Consider the following 19,076-nt stretch of genomic DNA (forward strand, 5'->3'; position numbering starts at 1 on the left):
ATGCAAGATTTCATTCTTTTATGGCTGAGTAGTATTCAAGTGTGTGTGTGTGTGTGTGTGTGTGTCTCACATATTCTTTATCTGTTCTGTTTATGGACTTTAAGGTTGCTTCCATATCTTGGCTGTTACATTAACATTTTTGGCTGTCAGGTTCTGCCTCTTGTAAAGGTTGGCAGTCAAGAGTGGAGTTTTGGGGCTTCCCTGGTGGTCCAGTGGCTAAGAGTCCATGCTCCTAATGCAGGAGGCCTGGATTCGATCCCTGGGCAGGGAACTAGATCCCACATGCTGCAACTAAGACCCAGTGCAGCCAAATAAAATACATACATACATACATACATATATATATATATATATTTTTTTTTTTTAGAAAAGAGAAGAGGTTTGTTTCCTATGGACCTCCATCTCTTCTGTACTCAAGCCATAGTTAGCCTTCAGGGCTACTAGATGTTCTGGGGCACTTTTTCCCTTTGCAGAACCCTTGGCCTGGAGAGCCCAGTGTGGAGCTTAGATCCTTTACTCCTTAGGGAGAAACTCAGCAGTTGTGATTATTCTCCTTTTTGTGGGTTGCCTGCCCAGGTGTGTGGATCTTGACTATATTGCACCTCTGCTCCTTCTATCCATTTCACGGTTCCTTCTTCATGTCTTTAGTACTGAAAAATCTTTTCTGCTTGCCTTCAGGTCATTCTCATCTGTAGTTGCTGTGTAAATGGTTGTGATTTTCATGCGCAGGTGAACTCAAGATCCTGTTTCACTATCTTAGTAAAGTATCCCTGGTCAGATGTTTTTGATGAGTGCCAAGACCATTCAGTGGGGAAAATGGTTTCTTGAAACAGTCTTTTCAAGAAAGGGTATTGGGCAAACTTTATATTCAGAAGCAGAAATACAACATTGAATCTTTACCTTACCCAAACATACAAAAATTAACTTCAGTGGATCAAAGGCATAAACATAAGAACTAAAACACTTAGAAGAAAGCATAGAGGGGAAACTTTGTGACATTGGATTTGTCAGTGATTTCTTGGATATGACAGTAAAAGCACAGGTCACAAAAGTTAATAGATAAATTGAACTGTATCAAATTAGAAATTATTGTGCATCAAAGGACACAGGCAAGAGAATGAAAAGGCCACCTATGGAATGGGTAAAAATATTTGCAAATCATATATCCAATAAGGAGTTAAATATCCAGAGTATATAAAAGATTCCTACAGTTCAACAACAAAAAAGCAAACAATTAGATTAAAAAAATGACTCAGGTACTTGAATAGACATTTCTCCAAAGAAGATATATAAATAAATGGCTAACAAGCACCTGAAAAGATGCTCAACATTACTAATTATGGAAATGCAAATCAAAACCACAGTGGGGGGACTTCTTTTGTGGTCTAGTGGCTAAGACTCTTGAACTCCCAATGCAGGGGGCCAGGTTCAGTTCCTGGTCAAGGAACTAGATCTCACATGACACATGAGAATTAAAAAGATCTCATGTACCATAACTAAGACCCAGCACAGCCAAGTAAATGAATGAAATATATATATATATATTAAATTTTTAAAAAGAATCACAGTGAGATACCACCACAATTGAATATTAATCAACCTGGGAAAGGAAGGAAGTTCCTTCCCATGCTATAAAATCGATAAATTTTGAGGACATTATGCTAAGTAAAATAAGCAAGACACAAAGAAAATACTGTATTCCACTTGTGAAATACCCTGACTCATCAAAATTGTAGAGACAGAAAGTAAAATGGTGGTTGCCAGTGGTTGGTGGGAGGAGGAGTGGAGAGCTGCTGTGTAATGCTGTAGAGTTTCACTTTGCGTTATGAAATGATTTCTGGAGATTGATTACCCAACAGTGTGAATATACTTAATGCTGCTGAACTGTACATTTAAAAATGATTAGGATAATAAACTTATGTGTTTTTCATAAACTTAATAGGCAAATAAGAGAAGGGAATGACAGAGGCTGAGATGGTTGGATGGCATTACTGACACCAAGGACATGAGTTTGAGCAAGCTCTGGGAGAATGTGAAGGACAGGGGAGCCTGGAGTGCTGCAATGCGTGGGGTCGCAAAGAGTTGGCCACAACTTAGCAGCTGAACAATAATAGATAAATAGTAAGTTTGAAAAAAATGGTTGCAGTATGGAAGACAGGATTCCTTTTACAAGAAGAGGTTATCAGCCCAACTGTAAAAAGGGCAAAAGATTTAAAGAACAGTTAAAGAAAATTAATAAATCTAGAAGGCTACAAAATTCATGAAAAGACACTCAGTTTCGTCTCACAGGTTGTCAAGGTAATGCAAATTAAAGAATCTCATGCTCCACTGACTGGGCAATGCAAATGAAATACTAGTGAAATATGACAACACACCCATCAAATGACAAAAGTTAAAAAAAAACACAAAAACTAATATCTGTTGCTAGCAGAGAAAATGGTGTTGCTGTGCAGAAAATAGTATTCCCTTATGAGTAGAAATATGAGTTGTTATCACATTTTTGGAAAGTAATCTTGCAAACTCTATTCTTATAAACTGGCCCATGTAATACAAAAACAAATATAATGGTACACCCATTGCATTTACATGGATTTTTAAATGACAGAATATGGAAACAAAGGAAATGCCTATTATTAGAAGATTGATTGAGTGCATGTATCCATGTGTGAATGCATTTCACAAATATCCATGAAAATTTTGACTTAAGAGTTTCTTTTTAATATTATTGAAGAAAATAAAACATTACCAATATTATTGATATTATGTGTCTCTATCTATATTTGTATATGATGTATATGGAATTATATTGAAACATACATACAGATTTTATAGTGCAAGTCTGCTGGTGATAAATTCCTTCAGCTTTTGTATGACTAAAGATGTCTTTATTTTGCCTTTGTTTTCGAAAGATGTTTTCCTATGTGTGGAATTCTTAGTTGATGGTGTTCTTTCAGTAAACTCTAAAGATGTTGCTCCTCTGCCTTCTGGCTTATATGTTTCTAGTTTACATTATGGATCTTTTGGGGCTGCTTTTAAGATGTCCTTTCTGTTACTTGTTTTTGATATGCCATGGTATTATTTGTTCTTATGTTTTGTGTTGCTTCAATTTGGAGGTTTTTGGTTTTCATCAAATTTGGTCTTTCCCACCTGAGTGATGCTCTTGTTTAATTTTCTCAATCTTTATATTTCAATTTGGATAGTTTCTTTTACTGTGTCTTCAAGTTCATTATTTTTTTGCCTTGTCTTATCTGCTCTTAATCTCATCCATCGTATTTTTTCACATTGGTTTTTTATTTTTTGGTTTTTTAACATTTAGAAACTTGATTTTGGTCTTGTCTCCCCTCCCTTCCAGTCTCTCATGTCTCTTATCATTTGTATCCTTGATTCTGTCTGTCTTATTTCTAGATCTCCTTTTTTTCCCTCCCCACTGAGGGTCAGATTTTCCTTCTTTCTGTATTTTAATAGTTTTCTTGGATGCCAGACATTTTGATTTTTACCTTGTTAGAACATCATCTTTGTTCTGGGACACAGTTAATTCTTTTGGAGCAGTTTGACCCGGTAATGCTTGCTTTTGAGCTTTTTGAAGACAGAACCAAAGTAGTCTTTTCTCTAGGGATGATTTATCCCTTGTACAAAGGCAGTGCCCTTGTGAGTACTCTTATTTTATCCCCTCTGTATTGTGAAATCTTTCAACTCTGGCTATGGAAACACAGACAGACCTGTGGTGGCTTTGAGAATTGTTCTACCTACCCTTTTCCTGTAGTTCTTTTCACTGCTTGGGGTAATTTAGTCACAGGCACGTGCTCATCAGTACCTGGATGAAAGCACAACGGTCACCCTTTAGGAATCTCCAGAGTTGACTGACTTTCTTTTCGGTTCTTTACTTTCTCTTACTCACCTTGCGTGCATGCTCAGTCACTTTAGTCATGTCTGTTTGTGATCCCATGGACTGTAACCTGCCAGGCTCCTCTGTCCATGGGATTATGCCAGCAAGAATTTTGGAGTGGGTTGCCATTCCCTCCTCCAAAGGCTCTTCCTGACCCATGGATTGAACCCAGATCTCCTGAGGCTCCTGCATTGGCAGGTAGATTCTTTTTTTTTTTTTTTTTTAATTGAAGGATATTTGCTTTAGAGAATTTTGTTGTTTTCTGTCAAACCTCAACTTGAATCAGCCATAGGTGTATATAGATTTATCCCCTCCCTTTTGAACTTCCCTCCCATCTCCCTCCCCATCCCACCACTCTAGGTTCATATGGAGCCCCTGTTTGAGTTTCTTAGCCATATGGCAAATTCCTGTTGGCTATCTATTTTACATATGGTAATTACTCTTTCCATACACTCACCCTCTCCTCCCCTCTCCCCCGTCCATAAGTCTATTCTGTGTCTGTTTCTCCATTGTTGCCTTGTAAGTAAATTCTTCAGAACCATTTTCCTAGATTCTGTGTATATATGTGTTAGAATATGATATTTATCTTTCTCTTTCTGACTTACTTAATCCTGTATAATAGATTCTGTGTTCATCCACCTCATTAGAACTGACTGAAGGGCATTCCTTTTTATGGCTGAGTAATATCCCTTTGTGTATACGTACCACGGCTTCTTTATCCATTCATCTGTTGATGGACACCTAGGTTGCTTTCACATTCTATTATAAATATGGCAGGCAGATTCTTTACAAAAGAGCCACCCGAGAAGCCCATTACTCACCTTACGTATATATGTGTTAGTTGTTCAGTTGCGTCCGACTCTTTGCGACCCCATGGACTTTAGCCCGCCAGGCTTCTCTGTCCTTGGGATTCTCCAGGCGAAAATACTGGAGTAGGTTTCCAGTTCTTTCTCTAATTACTCACCTTGGCCTCCCTGAATTTCCAACTTTGTCTCTTCAGCTCAGAAAGATCACCAAAGTCTGTTTGGGTTTTCTTCTGCTTGTACTATAGACTAGAAGTTCCCTGCAGGCAGTAAATTGGGGCAGTCACCTTGTTTTTATCTTCTTATGGATGGATCAGTGTCCTGCAATGTCTGTTGTCCAGTATCTGTGTCTTAAAAAACCATTATTTTATGTATTTTTAAAATTCATTTCTTACTTCAGTTCAGTTCAGTTGCTCAGTCGTGTCCGACTCTTTGTGACCCCATGAACCACAGCACACCAGGCCTCCCTGTCCATCACCAACTCCTGGAGTTTACCCAAACCCATGTCCATTGAGTCGGTAATGCCATACAACCATCTTATCCTTTGTTGTCCCCTTCTCTTCCTGCCCTCAATCTTTGGCAGCATCAGGGTCTTTTCAGATGAATCAGCTCTTCACATCAGGTGGCCAGGTATTGGAGTTTCAGCTTCAACATCAGTCCTACCAATGAACACACAGGACTGATCTCCTTTAGGATGGACTGGTTGGATCTCCTTGCAGTCCAAGGGACTCTCAAGAGTCTTCTCCAGCACCACAGTTCAAAAGCATCAGTTCTTCAGAGCTCAGTTTTCTTTATAGTCCAACTCTCACATCCATACATGACTACTGGAAAAACCATAGCCTTGACTTAAACGGACCTTTCTTGACAAAGTAATGTCTTTGCTTTTTAATATGCTGTCTAGGTTGGTCATAACTTTCCTTCCAAGGAGTAAGTGTCTTTTAATTTCATGGCTGCAGTCACCATCTGCAGTGATTTTGGAGCCCCCCAAAATAAAGTCAGGCACTGTTTCCCCATCTATTTGCCATGAAGTGATGGGACTGGAAGCCATGATCTTAGTTTTCTGAATATTGAGCTTTAAGCCAACTTTTTCACTCTCCTCTTTCACTTTCATCAAGGGGCTCTTTAGTTCTTCTTCACTTTCTACCATAAGGGTGGTGTCATCTGCATATCTGAAGTTATTGATATTTCTTCCAGCAATCTTGATTCCAGCTTGTGCTTCCTCCAGCCTAGCATTTCTCATGATGAACTCTGCATATAAGTTAAATAAGCAGGGTAACAACATACAGCCTTGACATAGTCCTTTTCCTATTTGGAAACAGTCTGTTGTTCCATGTCCAGTTCTAACTGTTGCTTCCTGACCTGCATACAGGTGTCTCAAGAGGCAGGTCAGGTGGTCTGGTATTCCCATCTGTTTCAGAATTTTCCACAGTTTATTGTGATCCACACAGTCAAAGGCGTTGGCATAGTCAATAAAGCAGAAATAAATGTTTTTCTGGAACTAGAGGATAAATCTGGTGCTTGTTACCCCATTACAGTTGGAAATGGGAGTAATTGGCTAAGAGGGAAAAGATTATTCACCCTCACAAGGAAGTGAGAGGTGGGTGTGAAACCCTCCCCTATATGTAAATTAAAAATGGAAAATATTAGCAATTATTTTAATTTAGTTTTGGGGTTTTTTGGCTGTACCATATATCAGGTGAGATCTTAGTTCCCCAACCAGGGATCCAGAACCATACTCCCTGCCTTAGGAACTTGGAGTTCTATCCACCTGACTGCCAGGCAAGTCCCAGCAATTATTTCATGCTATGAAAGCAAGGAGCATGGCTTATTTGATATTATGTAGTAATGTGATATTTAGAAATCATGACTTAATCAACATTAACTTCACAGTGATTCCTGTTGTATTTTGTAGGTTGTAGTGTAATATTGGATTTATTAAAATGATTTGGTTTGATAGAATATATTTACTAATGTGTTAATATTTCAGCACATTTGTGTTTTAAAATAAATGTACACAATTATAAATGTGCTGATATTAACACATTAGTAGATTTAAGGGACTAGATCTGATAGATAGAGTGCCTGATGAACTATGGACGGAGGTTCATGACATTGTACAGGAGACAGGGATCAAGACCATCCCCATGGAAAAGAAATGCAAAAAGGCGAAATGGCTGTCTGGGGAGGCCTTACAAATAGCTGTGAAAAGAAGAGAAGCGAAAAGCAAAGGAGAAAAGGAAACATATAAGCATCTGAATGCAGAGTTCCAAAGAATAGCAAGAAGAGATAAGAAAGCCTTCCTCAGAGATCAATGCAAAGAAATAGAGGAAAACAACAGAATGGGAAAGACTAGAGATCTCTTCAAGAAAACTAGAGATACCAAGGGAACATTTCATGCAAAGATGGGCTTGATAAAGGACAGAAATGGTATGGACCTAAAAGAAGCAGAAGATATTAAGAAGAGGTGGCAGGAATACACAGAAGAACTGTACAAAAAAGATCTTCATGGCCAAGATAATCACGATGGTGTGATCACTAACCTAGAGCCAGACATCCTGGAATGTGAAGTCAAGCGGGCCTTAGAAAGCATCACTACCAACAAAGCTAGTGGAGGTGATGGAATTCCAGTTGAGCTATTTCAAATCCTGGAAGATGATGCTGTGAAAGTGCTGCACTCCATATGCCAGCAAATTTGGAAAACTCAGCAGTGGCCACAGGACTGGAAAAGGTTAGTTTTCATTCCAATCGCAAAGAAAGGCAATGCCAAAGAATGCTCAAACTACCACACAATTGCACTCATCTCACATGCTAGTAAAGAAATGTTCAAAATTCTCCAAGCCAGGCTTCAGCAATACATGAACCGTGAACTTCCAAATGTTCAAGCTGGTTTTAGAAAAGGCAGAGGAACCAGAGATCAAATTGCCAACATCCACTGGATCATCAAAAAAGCAAGAGAGTTCCAGAGAAACATCTATTTCTGCTTTATTGATTATGCCAAAGCCTTTGACTATGTGGATCACAATAAACTGTGGAAAATTCTGAAAGAAATGGGAATACCAGACCACCTGACCTGCCTCTTGAGAAACCATTCTAAAGGAGATCAGTCCTGGGTATTCTTTGGAAGGAATGATGCTAAAGCTGAAACTCCAGTACTTTGGCCACCTCATGCGAAGAGTTGACTCATTGGAAAAGACTGATGCTGGGAGGGATTGGGGTCAGGAGGAGAAGGGGACGACAGAGGATGAGATGGCTGGATGGCATCACCGACTCGATAGAGGTGAGTTTGAGTGAACTCCAGGAGTTGGTGACAGACAGGGAGGCCTGGTGTGCTGCAATTCATGGGGTCGCAAAGAGTCGGACACGACTGAGCGACTGAACTTAACTGAAACATATTAAACAAAAAAGTTCTATCAAATCAAATTTAAAACTGTTTAAGGGCTTCCCTGGTAGCTCAGATGATCCACCTGCAACACAGGAGATGTGGGTTTGATCCCTGGGTCGGAAAGATCCCCTGGATAAGGGAAGGGCTACCCACTCCAGTATTCTCGCTTGGAGAATTCTGTGGACCTTGTAGTCCACTGGGTCACAAAGAGTCAGACACAACTGATCAGCTTTCACTTTTGCTTTCAGGCTCTAAGTCTGGTCAAAGTCTCAACCTGGGATAACTTTGTTGCCTAGAGAATATAGTTTTACACTGTGTAGTGACCTTGGTGATTGAAGCTCAGGGTGGTAGTGAGGGTGTTTTGGCAACTAATGGGTAGAAGAAGCAATGTTGTTATCTTGCAATGTACAGGACACCCCCAGCTACAGAGAATTATCTGGCCTAAAGTGTGAGTGGTGCAGGGTGGAGAAACTCTGATACAAAGTGATTATCCAGGTATATTGCTAGAGTACCAAACTGTTTTATTTATATCATCTGTGGGGGTTGTTGCTAGTGTGAAAATGGTTTCCATCTGAATTCTTGTTCTTTTCAATTCCAATTCTAGCCTAAGGGTTAATCTTTTTAAAAGAAAAATAGGGAATGTAAATACGTAAATGAAATAACCTGATGTTTTTTAAACCCTTTCATCTACCTCAAAAAATGAACTTGGAGAAGGGGGAAAAACAGCAAAAGTAGTGGAGAAACAAACTTGCATTGACTCACAGGTGTCAATTTTAATAAAATGATTATTTATTAGTAGGTAAACTTCCAGTGTTGAAATTGAGTTGTGAAAATAACCTCAGTGTATTTGAGAATATATAGTTTTGTAGGGCACTACAAAATTCAGTTGTGAAATTGAATTGTGAGAATAGGTCAGTGTATTTGAAAATATATACTTTTGTAGGACAAACTTATAAACATGTATACTTCTTATTTTACCTTTTATTTTAATAATTTTTCATATATTAGCACTTTTATAATTAACTTTTCTGGCCAATTTTTCTGTAGGTGTTACCCCATTTGGAAAGCCTTGAGAAACAGGAAAACATTTCTAACAAAATGTCATCTTTTCGAAGTCATTGTCCACATTTGGATTCAGTTGGTGAAATAACTAAAGAAGATTTAATACAAAAATCTCATGTAAGATAGAGGGCTTTTTTCCCTTCCTTTAAAAAACCATATTCATTTTTCTCTCAAACGTGGGTTTCTTTTTTTTAATAAATTACTACAATATCCTGTGTTCATGAATCCAGATTTTTATGTATGAACTTAATGAATGTCTGTGTTTGGCCGTGTTAATGGAATGGTGATGTTATCTCTGCGGTCTTCTTCGCACAGGGTTCTTGTCAGGATTGTAAAGTCAGAGGACCAAACCTTTGGGCATGCCTGGAGGTATGTGTGTGTTTCTTTTTAAAAGTTTGATATTATAAAAATTTATATCTGAATAAGGTGAACTAGATTTTTTTGACACAAGATTTCATAAATGAACATACTTTAAAAAGATTGTTATTGATAATAAAAATTAAACTTTGGGTATTAACTTACAGTGCTTTTTGCAGAGTTTAGTAAATCACTAAAATATTTTACACTTTTTATTAGAGGTGACATATCTTTTAGTTTAAAAGTATTCTGATTATATTCTTTTGTGCCTGGTACCTTGTGGTTAAAATAACTAAGTTTGGAAGTCATTTAATCTTAAAGTTAAAATGTGATCAGAACTTCATTGTAAATGTAATTGTAATGCTTATTATTATAAATTTACATGTAATAAAATGCCTTATTTTCCTTTTTATATATTTATAGAATAGGTGTTCATATGTTGGCTGTGGTGAATCACAAGTGGATCATAGCACCATACATTCTCAGGTATGTATACAGAAAAATTTCATGCCAGACATTTTTTAAATATAGCCTGAGGAAAAAGAAAAACAAATACAACATTATTAATTCAAGTTGTCATTCAAAATTTTGTCCTTTTATTCTTTTTTTTTAATAAACAATGAGTTAAATCTTAGCTTATAAAAAGATGGGGACAGGAATTGCTGGAAAGGTCAATATTAGGTAATATGAGGTGGTAAGTAAAAGAGCAGTGATTTAAGAAATGTACCTCCAGGTGTATGGGTGATCCCTGGAAATATTAGGAGGATATGGAAGTTGAAGTCAAGACTAGAAGTCTAGGCTTATGACAGAGCCTGACTGACTTCAAGGCTCAACTCATATACCCTTTGCTCTACATCCTCCTTACAGGAGTCTCCTGTCTACATCACCTTGGTGGTTTGGTGCTTGTGTGTAATTCTGGGATGCTTCTTTTACAGATTAGATAGAGCTCCCATTCCAAACTACATTTCTTGAGAATGAACCATCTTTTTCATTTATATTTATCTCTACAGCATCAACTATTCTTGACAGGGTTCCTAAAGAAAATTACTTAAGACTCTTAGGCATCTTCATACATAATTAATTTACTTCTCTTTGGTGCATCTAGAATAGTGGTGTTATATGCCATTCTTGGGAGAACTGAGAAAATGGTCACTCAAATCATTTTCTGTAGGGCATTATTGTCTTGCAGAACTCCAGATGAGAAAGGCGAGAATTTCACGTATCCAAGATCATATATTCCCTATTGCTTGAGCTCTTTTGTGCTTTAATTCACGTCATTTGTATTCTTTTGCCATTCTGATGTCCTCGAACACTTACTGTGCTATTGTCAATTTTCTTGTGTCATGATTACTTGCTAACTGCAAAGCAGACTCTCATAATAACTCTTTGTTTATCTTTATAATGAATAGTGGTGAAAATAATAGAATAATTTTTGTAGTAGGCTTGGATATTGTTACTATTCGCTATGCTTTAGCAGTAGTGGTTTATCTAAGTAATGTTTATTTGGTGCTCTGCTTTAAATCTTCTCTTTTGAATATATTGTTATTCATTAAAGGCCAGCAGTTTATCTTCTATGATCTTTTGAAAGGCTTTCAACTATAACTAATTTTTATTCCTCTTCTCTCTCTCTCATGAAATTATTCAGGAGACAAAGCATTATCTAACTGTGAACCTTACCACCCTTCGAGTTTGGTGTTATGCTTGCAGCAAAGAAGTATTTTTGGATAGGAAATTAGGAACTCAGCCTTCATTACCTCATGTAAAACCACTTCACCAAATACAAGAAAATGGCGTACAGGTAATAATTTAAATCCATGGAATTAAAATATTAAATACTTTCAGAAGAGAATTACAGAATTTGTCATGCAGCTGAAATTTTAAAGAACCCTACTTCACCTTTATTTTACCAGGTTTCCATAATGTGCCTTTTTTCCCTCAAATGAGACATGGAATCTGGCCTTTTTTCTTTTGTAGAATGATAGATCAGGGTAAAATTGAATCTCACACGTGTCTATAGATGGAAAAGCACCTTATAGGTTTTAGAAACTTAAGCAACTAGGCTCTAGGAAAGATGATGGGCCTTCTTTAATAGGCCCTGATTCAACTATCTTTTCCTCATTTCCCTCCCTGCTTCACTCCCATGCCTATTATTGTGAATGTTTTACTAATTTATTGAAAACCAGATAGAATATATTAAAACTTAACATCAATCTTTGACTACAAAATATGTGTGAACTTGCAAAGATTGCTCACTTAATTTTGAGAATTTTCAGGTTCTATAAAAATAGGAAAGGGAGGGACTTCATGGCAGCCCAGTGATTAAGACTCCATGCTTCCACTGTGGGGGGCATGGATTCGATTCTTGGTTGGGGAACCAAGATTCCACATGCCTTGCAGCGCCCCAGAGAAGAAAATAGGAAAGGGAAATGGAAAAATAAGAGTAGTTGGTGTCTACTTATTCTAATCATCATTTGATCTGTTTTAGTTAACACATCAGTGAGGTTTTTTCCTGTGTGAGGTTTTTTCCTGTGGGTTACAAAAATTACAGTGTGTTTCTAGAATTGTGTTCTTTGATGCCAATTCTTAAGATTTTTTTCTGTTGTATCTTTGTATTACATTCTGATGGTAGAAATTTGTGATAATAAATTTGTTTGCCTCCCATATAATGTAACTTAAAGTGACTAGATTTTAGACAAGGTATACTTGTTGCATTTCTAGTTTCACAGTTGAATGACTCTAGTTCATAAATCATCATCACTGTTTCTCCCCTGATACCTATTTATCATCCAGAAACACGTTTTTTGGTTTTGTTAATGCCATGGTAGTTTGAAAAGAACTTTGTGTGAACCCTCTTATACTATTAACAAAAACGTGATAATTAAAAGTTTAATCACATGAGGAACTGGTAACAATTTTTATATTAATCAAAGAATAAGTACAGATAGTTCACAAAGAAGAAATACAAATAAAAACACATCAAGAAAATAATCATCACTAACTAAAGAAAAATGTTAGAGCAGCCATCTGCCATTTCTACCTGATAGATTACAATTGCAACTCTCTTTTTTTAAGCAGTGACTTTTTAATATATATATAACTTATTTATTCATTTGTTATTTTATTTTTGGTTGCACTGGGTCTTCATTGCTATGAGAAGCCCACGCACCACAGCGAAGAGTAGCCCCCGCTCACCACAACTAGAGAAAGCCTGCGCCCATAACGAAGACCCAGTGCAACCTCTTAATGAATGCTGAATCTGGTTGAATAAGAATACTGATACTTTTCTGATAGCTTGTAAATACCTTTCTGGTGAGTTATTTTAATGACACATAAAAGACATGAATTTAAGTTCATACAACTTCCCAGTTATCTTGTTGTTACAGAAATTGCTGAGAAGAAAAAGTTATTTGTACAGATTTCTTTAGTGATATAAAATTTATAGACTATGTGAACCCAATTCATCAGAACATTAATTACAAGTTAGCAATATTGGAAATCAGTCAAATGTCATTAAGGTTTTTCAAACAGTATTCTAGGAGGTAAGATTTTGAACGATTTTTTTCTAAAAACTGTTCTGCTGCTGCTGCTAAGTCACTTCAGTCGTATCTGACTTTGTGCAACCCCATAGACTGCAGCCCACTAGGCTCCTCTGTCCATGAAATTCTCCAGGCAAGAGTACTGGAGTGGGTGCCATTTCCTCCTCCAATGCATGAAAGTGAAAAGTGAAAGTGAAGTTGCTCAGTCGTGTCTGACTCATAGCGACCCCATGGACTGCAGCCCACCACGCTCCTCCGTCCATGGGATTTTCCAGACAAGAGTACTGGAGTGGGGTGCCATTGCCTTCTCCGAAAAACTGTTCTACTTCTCTGTATATCAATACAACAAAGTAAGAATATAGGCCTTCCCAAATGTCTAGTATCTACAAATGCCAGGAAGGTAAAGTAAATGTATAAAGTGGGTAGGTGTGAGTACATATGCATGCCATGTGGAAGAGGAATAGGCTGTAAAATTTGAGAACCAGAGCACGTGCTGAGTTGCATTCTGCTGTTCAATTTCAGCCTCCCACTGATTTTTGCTAACTGGGTGCAATGTACTTTGAGCTTCTTCTATTAGAAGAAAACTTGTAAAATTTGAGTGTTTTAAAAAAAAATTTAATTGGAGGATAATTGTTTTACAATATTATGTTGGTTTTTGTCATGCAGCAGCAAAATTTGATTTTTTTATGTGAGCTCTCCCAATGTTTAAAATGTTGGCTCAAAAGTTTTGCTTTTGTTTAGGTGTTTGGCCTTTAAAAAAAAATTTTTTTTTTATTTAAATAATATGGACTGGCATTTGACCATCAAGTCACCAGTTGCAACCTCTTAAGTTAATCCAATTCTCAGGAATTAATTTTGGAATTTTAGAAAATATTTAATAAAACTATTTCATATGCATAAAAGGATAGAAAATAACTTCAGTAACAAGTATCAGGAGAGACTGTAGAAGTCTACAGACCAGTTGAGTAAAAAATTTTCTAAAAATGTAACCTAAGGATTTGTTTAAGCCTGCTATCTTTTCTGTTATCAAGGATTTTAAAATACCCAGTAACACAACATTAAAAACTCCTCTGGTTGCTGTGTTTGATGATCTGGATATAGAAGTAGAAGAAGAAGATGAACTTAAGGCAAGAGGTAAAATAATTCTCCGATATAACACACTCCTTTGTATGCCATTGCCCATTTCTGTAGGGAACTATATTGTGAAAATTTCAAAGTCTAGAGGTGATAAGATAATTATAAAAATAAATTCTAGGAACCAAACTATTTGTTAATGCTTTTTTTTAAAAAAGTCACCAGTTTGTATAATTAATCAAGGAGCATTTTAAGTTCTAACTTTTTTTATTTACTGCATTATGCATCATTTGAAAATACCAAGGAAATATCCTTTTGTTTTTAATGATGCATGAGTGAAAGTCATGCTAGTTGGCAATATTTGATTGTAAGAAATCAATAAAGTAATTGTATTATTTAAAAGCTGAAATTTTACCTAGAAAAATTATTATTTGTAAAAAAAGCAAACTGACAGTTTTGATACTTGGTTTCTCTGGCATCACTTTACTAAAGCCCACAGTATAAACTATCTGTATATATAGTTTTGTACAAACTTTTATATTTTACAATTCATATAAGGGAATCTTAGCCCTTTAAGAGTATATCTAAATAATTTTCTGAAAATTATCACTTTGGTGTAAGTCTGATCCCTCTTTGAGTTGTTCAAGTTGTTGCTATTTGTATTTCTATAATGTATTTTGTATTTCCTTACCATAGCTTAGGAACCATAATAATTACCTAGTTATGTACTTAGTGAACACTCATAAAGTTGAGTCATTGAATTATTGAATGATGACATAACATAATTTTTCTTAATAGGTCTTACAGGTTTGAAAAATATTGGAAATACTTGTTATATGAATGCAGCTTTGCAGGCTCTTTCTAACTGGTAAGTAGATAAATTAATTTTGTTAGTATAGTTGTTTAAAGTTATTCTTGGAGCAGAAAACCATGATGCTATAGTATGCTTAGAAAAAAAAGAGAAGTGAGAGAGGGAAAAGAAATATAATAGTAATAATGAAAAGTTAATAATTATATTTAGTCTCCCTAGCCAACAGGATCCCATTAATCCCTTGCTGTACCTCTTCCTCACCCTTCTCAACACATGAAATGCCTTCACATAAATTATCTGGATTAACTAAAACCTAAATGTACAAATATTCCTGAAAAAGTTTTCCTCTTTCTTGTTAATTAACTCCTAAGGTAGAGTAAGCAAGAAACTGAGTTGGGACATAATCCATTGTTGTCCCCATAGGGTTACTACTCTGTGCCTGTGGTTTCCTAAGAATGCTGGTCCTGGCTTAGCTCCTAGGGAGTTGTATGTCTTTGAGGAAGTTGTTTGTTTTTACATCTAGAAAAGGAGGAGCTTGAACTAATTCCTCTAATCACTTTTCATTCAGAGATCCTAGGAAAATATTTTATATTCTTCTGTAGGTGGACAGTCTCTAATAAAGCAGTTAGGGTTTTTTTTTTGTTTGTTTTCCCTCAGTCTTAGTCCTGTGACGAGGTAGATGCAGTATGAAATGTTCTGTAGATGATCCACCCAGGGAAGAGAGGGAAAGTCATAGAATCAAGTTCTGAGGAACCCTAATATTTAGACACCTGATTAGAGCAGAAAAAAATAATAAAGAGGGGAAAGAGTTGCCAGAGAGGAAAAGAAGAAAAGTAGAAAAGTGATCTGACAGCATTGAGGTCTCTAATATTGTGGGTCAAATCTGCTGATGTGCTCAGCAAAATAATGAGGAAATGAATGTGAAGCTGTAAAAGGGAGCAAAGAAATAATAGATACAGTGCTTTATTTGTCATAGTTCATTGAATGACTAGAAGTCAATCAGTATTAAGCTTTGACTCGATTCTAAAATTTCTTTTTTTTTTTAAACTAGCCCGCCTTTGACGCAGTTTTTTCTTGATTGTGGAGGACTGGCTCGAACAGATAAGAAACCAGCTATTTGTAAAAGTTATCTCAAACTGATGACAGAGCTCTGGCATAAAAGCAGGTATATACTTATTATATTTTCTTTATTATATTTAAACTGATTTTTGTAAATATTTGCACGTGCATTTATAGAGACGTAAAAAGTAGAAGAGAGACAGATTGCAGCATTCAATTTTGGCTACATTACATTTGAAAATGAATATCCAAATGAAGTGTCTGGACTGGAGATAAAATGTTGAATTGCTGCAGTGGCTGTTACACTTAGGAATTTTGTAGACATTCTCACAATGCTAAAATCAGACCATAGAGACATATATGAATGTTTATTTTTCTGCTTATATTTATTTGCTCTAAGTGTAGCATTAGATGAGTAATTGTCTGCTATAAAGTTTTTTGTATTACAACTCTTAGTCATTTATCCCTATTGAGTATTACCTGGCTCTAATATTTCCAAGTTCCTTACTCTATAGCTAGAACTTGCCCTTAACTGCTATGTTTAAGTTTCTTTGCTCTGAAACTATGAACTTCATATTCTTAGAAGTTTACTAAACTTCAGAAGTGTCATAGTACAGGATTCTAGATGATTAAATCTCTTATGGTTTACTTTTCATTTTTGTTTCCATGGGTATTTGATAACTGGTTTAAAATTTTTATTTAGGTGGTGTACTAGATATCCTTATCTTAATTTTGCCAGGCATTTTAAGTAATTAAAATATTAAGTAACTAGTATTTTTTGAAAAATTGTATGGTAGAACATAGATATTTCTTTAGGGGAGAGAGGAATAAATTATAGCTTAACTATAAAAAATAAGCTATTTTCATGAACTTTTGAAGCTTAATACTGGACCACTTTGAATGATTTTTTTGAAACATGAACACTTTTCAGTTTGACTCTTTGAATTTTTGATTTCTCATTTCTAAAATAAAAATTAGGGCCTTCCCCGGTAGTCTAGTGGTTAGGACGCTCAGTTTCCAGTACAGGGTTGGATTCCCTAGTCAGAAAACTAAGATCCACATGCTACAAGGCATAGTCAAAAATAAATTAAAAAAATAATTGCTGGATACTTAAAAAAAAAAAAACTAACTAAAAATCACAAGTTTCTTCCTAAAAATGTTTTCTTCCTCAGGCCAGGATCAGTTGTGCCTACTACTCTGTTTCAAGGAATTAAAACTGTAAATCCAACATTTCGGGGGTATTCTCAGCAGGTAGGTCTTTATTGCTTAGAAATTTTAAATTTGGGGGTGTGTAATTATGCCAGTATTTTCTAGTGCTTTTATTTATTTATTTTTTTAAATTTTATTTTATTTTTAAACTTTACAATATTGTATTAGTTTTGCCAGATATCGAAATGAATCCACCACAGGTGTACCTGTGTTCCCCTTCTAGTGCTTTTAGCTTTGAAAAGTTTCACATCCAGAGATAAATTTTAACTTATATTTTCTGTATTTTATAGTTAAATATTTTTTTTCATATTTGGAAAGGTTTATTAGCAAATTAGAATTTAAGAGCAAAGAAATACAATCCAATAGATAACAAATATTCAGTATTGTATAATTTAAATCTTCCAGGGGTAAACAAGGTTTGACAGAAAGAAAATTCATAAAATAACTTCAATAGTACGTCACTGTAAAAGTGAAAATCTATTTTCATACAACAGGCTATAAAGTAGCTGAATGCTACCCCACCACCAGAATGCATTATGCCTTGCTGCTAAGTTGCTTCAGTCGTGTCCGACTCTGTGCGACCCCATAGACGGCAACCTACCTGGCTCCCCCGTTCCTGGGATTCTCCAGGCAAGAACACTGGAGTGGGGTGCCATTTCCTTGTCCATATAGTTAAATATTTTAATACTGTCATTTATTTCACATTACAATATGATCCAAATTTAATTTTTCACATACAGCTAACAAATGTAGCAAACAACAGATTTAAGAATTTTCTTAATCTGTTTTTAAAAGTTTCTTCATTAATTTTTGTGCTTACATTAATATATAATAGGTCTAGTTCTGGACTTTCTAATCTACTTCATTGACCTGTAATTTTTTTAATTGATACCAGTGGCAGTTTGGGGAGGAGGCAATGGCACCCCACTCCAGTACTCTTGCCTGGAAAATCCCATGGACAGAGGAGCCTGGTAGGCTGCAGTCCATGGGGTTGCTAGGAGTTGGACACGACTGAGCGACTTCACTTTCACTTTTCACTTTCATGCATTGGAGGAGGAAATGGCAACCACTCCAGTGTTCTTGCCTGGAGAATCCCAGGGACAGGGGAGCCTGGTGGGCTGCCGTCTCTGGGGTCGCATAGAGTTCGACACGACTGAAACGACTCAGCAGCAGCAGTGGCAGTTTCAATTATTGTTGTTTTATGTAATATTTTTTCACATTAATACCTAATCTTCACATATGTTTCCTTTGTTCAAAGAAATACCTGTTCCCTATTAACTTTTTCTTGTACAAATTCCTGTATCATAGGGACTTCCCTGATGGTCCGGGGGCTAAGTCTGTGTGCTCCCAATGCAGGAGGCCCAGATTTGATCTCTGGTCAGGGAACTAGATGCTACATGCTGCAGCAGAGCTTGCATGTTATAACTAAAAAAAAATCTCACATTAAAAAAATTTTTTTAAATCTCACGTAAGGTCCTAAGTGCCTCAGCTAAGACCCAGTGAAAGAAAAAAGTGAAAGTGAAAGTCTCTTAGTCGTGTCTGACTCTTTGCGGCCCCATGGACTTCTCATGGACCCCATGGACCCCATGAAATTCCCCAGGCCAGAATACTGGAGTGTGTAGCTGTTCCCTTCTCCAGGGGATCTTCCCAACCCAGTGATCAAACCCAGGTCTCCCTCATTACAGGCAGATTCTTTATCAGCTGAGCCACAAGGGAAACCCAAGAATACTGAGTGGGTAGCCTATCCCTTCTCCAGCGAATCCTCCTGATCCAAGAATTGAACCGGGGTCTCCTGCATTGCAGGCAGATTCAGACCCGGTACAGCCAAATAATTAATACATAAATTTGTTTTTAAAAATTCCTGGATCACAGACACTGATTTAGTAGATGTAACTTC

General features: G+C 36.4%; 1 protein-coding gene across 5 annotated transcripts in view; it reads left to right on the forward strand.

Annotated features, from left to right (window-relative positions):
- USP33 (ubiquitin specific peptidase 33) overlaps positions 1 to 19,076 on the forward strand; it is a 59,274-nt gene that overhangs the window by 14,646 nt on the left and 25,552 nt on the right. For 4 of the 5 annotated variants that reach the window (XM_005204394.4, XM_005204395.4, NM_001101139.2 and 1 more), the window contains 8 exon segments: positions 9,119 to 9,250; positions 9,449 to 9,502; positions 9,914 to 9,976; positions 11,136 to 11,288; positions 14,058 to 14,160; positions 14,899 to 14,968; positions 15,963 to 16,076; positions 17,143 to 17,221. In XM_005204394.4, the coding sequence (XP_005204451.1) occupies positions 9,170 to 9,250; positions 9,449 to 9,502; positions 9,914 to 9,976; positions 11,136 to 11,288; positions 14,058 to 14,160; positions 14,899 to 14,968; positions 15,963 to 16,076; positions 17,143 to 17,221 (717 nt within the window). In that variant the 5' untranslated portion in view covers positions 9,119 to 9,169. 5 annotated transcript variants of the gene reach the window in all.

This window comes from Bos taurus, chromosome 3 (genome assembly GCF_002263795.3).
Source record: "Bos taurus isolate L1 Dominette 01449 registration number 42190680 breed Hereford chromosome 3, ARS-UCD2.0, whole genome shotgun sequence".
In the NCBI taxonomy this organism is placed as follows: domain Eukaryota; kingdom Metazoa; phylum Chordata; class Mammalia; order Artiodactyla; family Bovidae; genus Bos; species Bos taurus.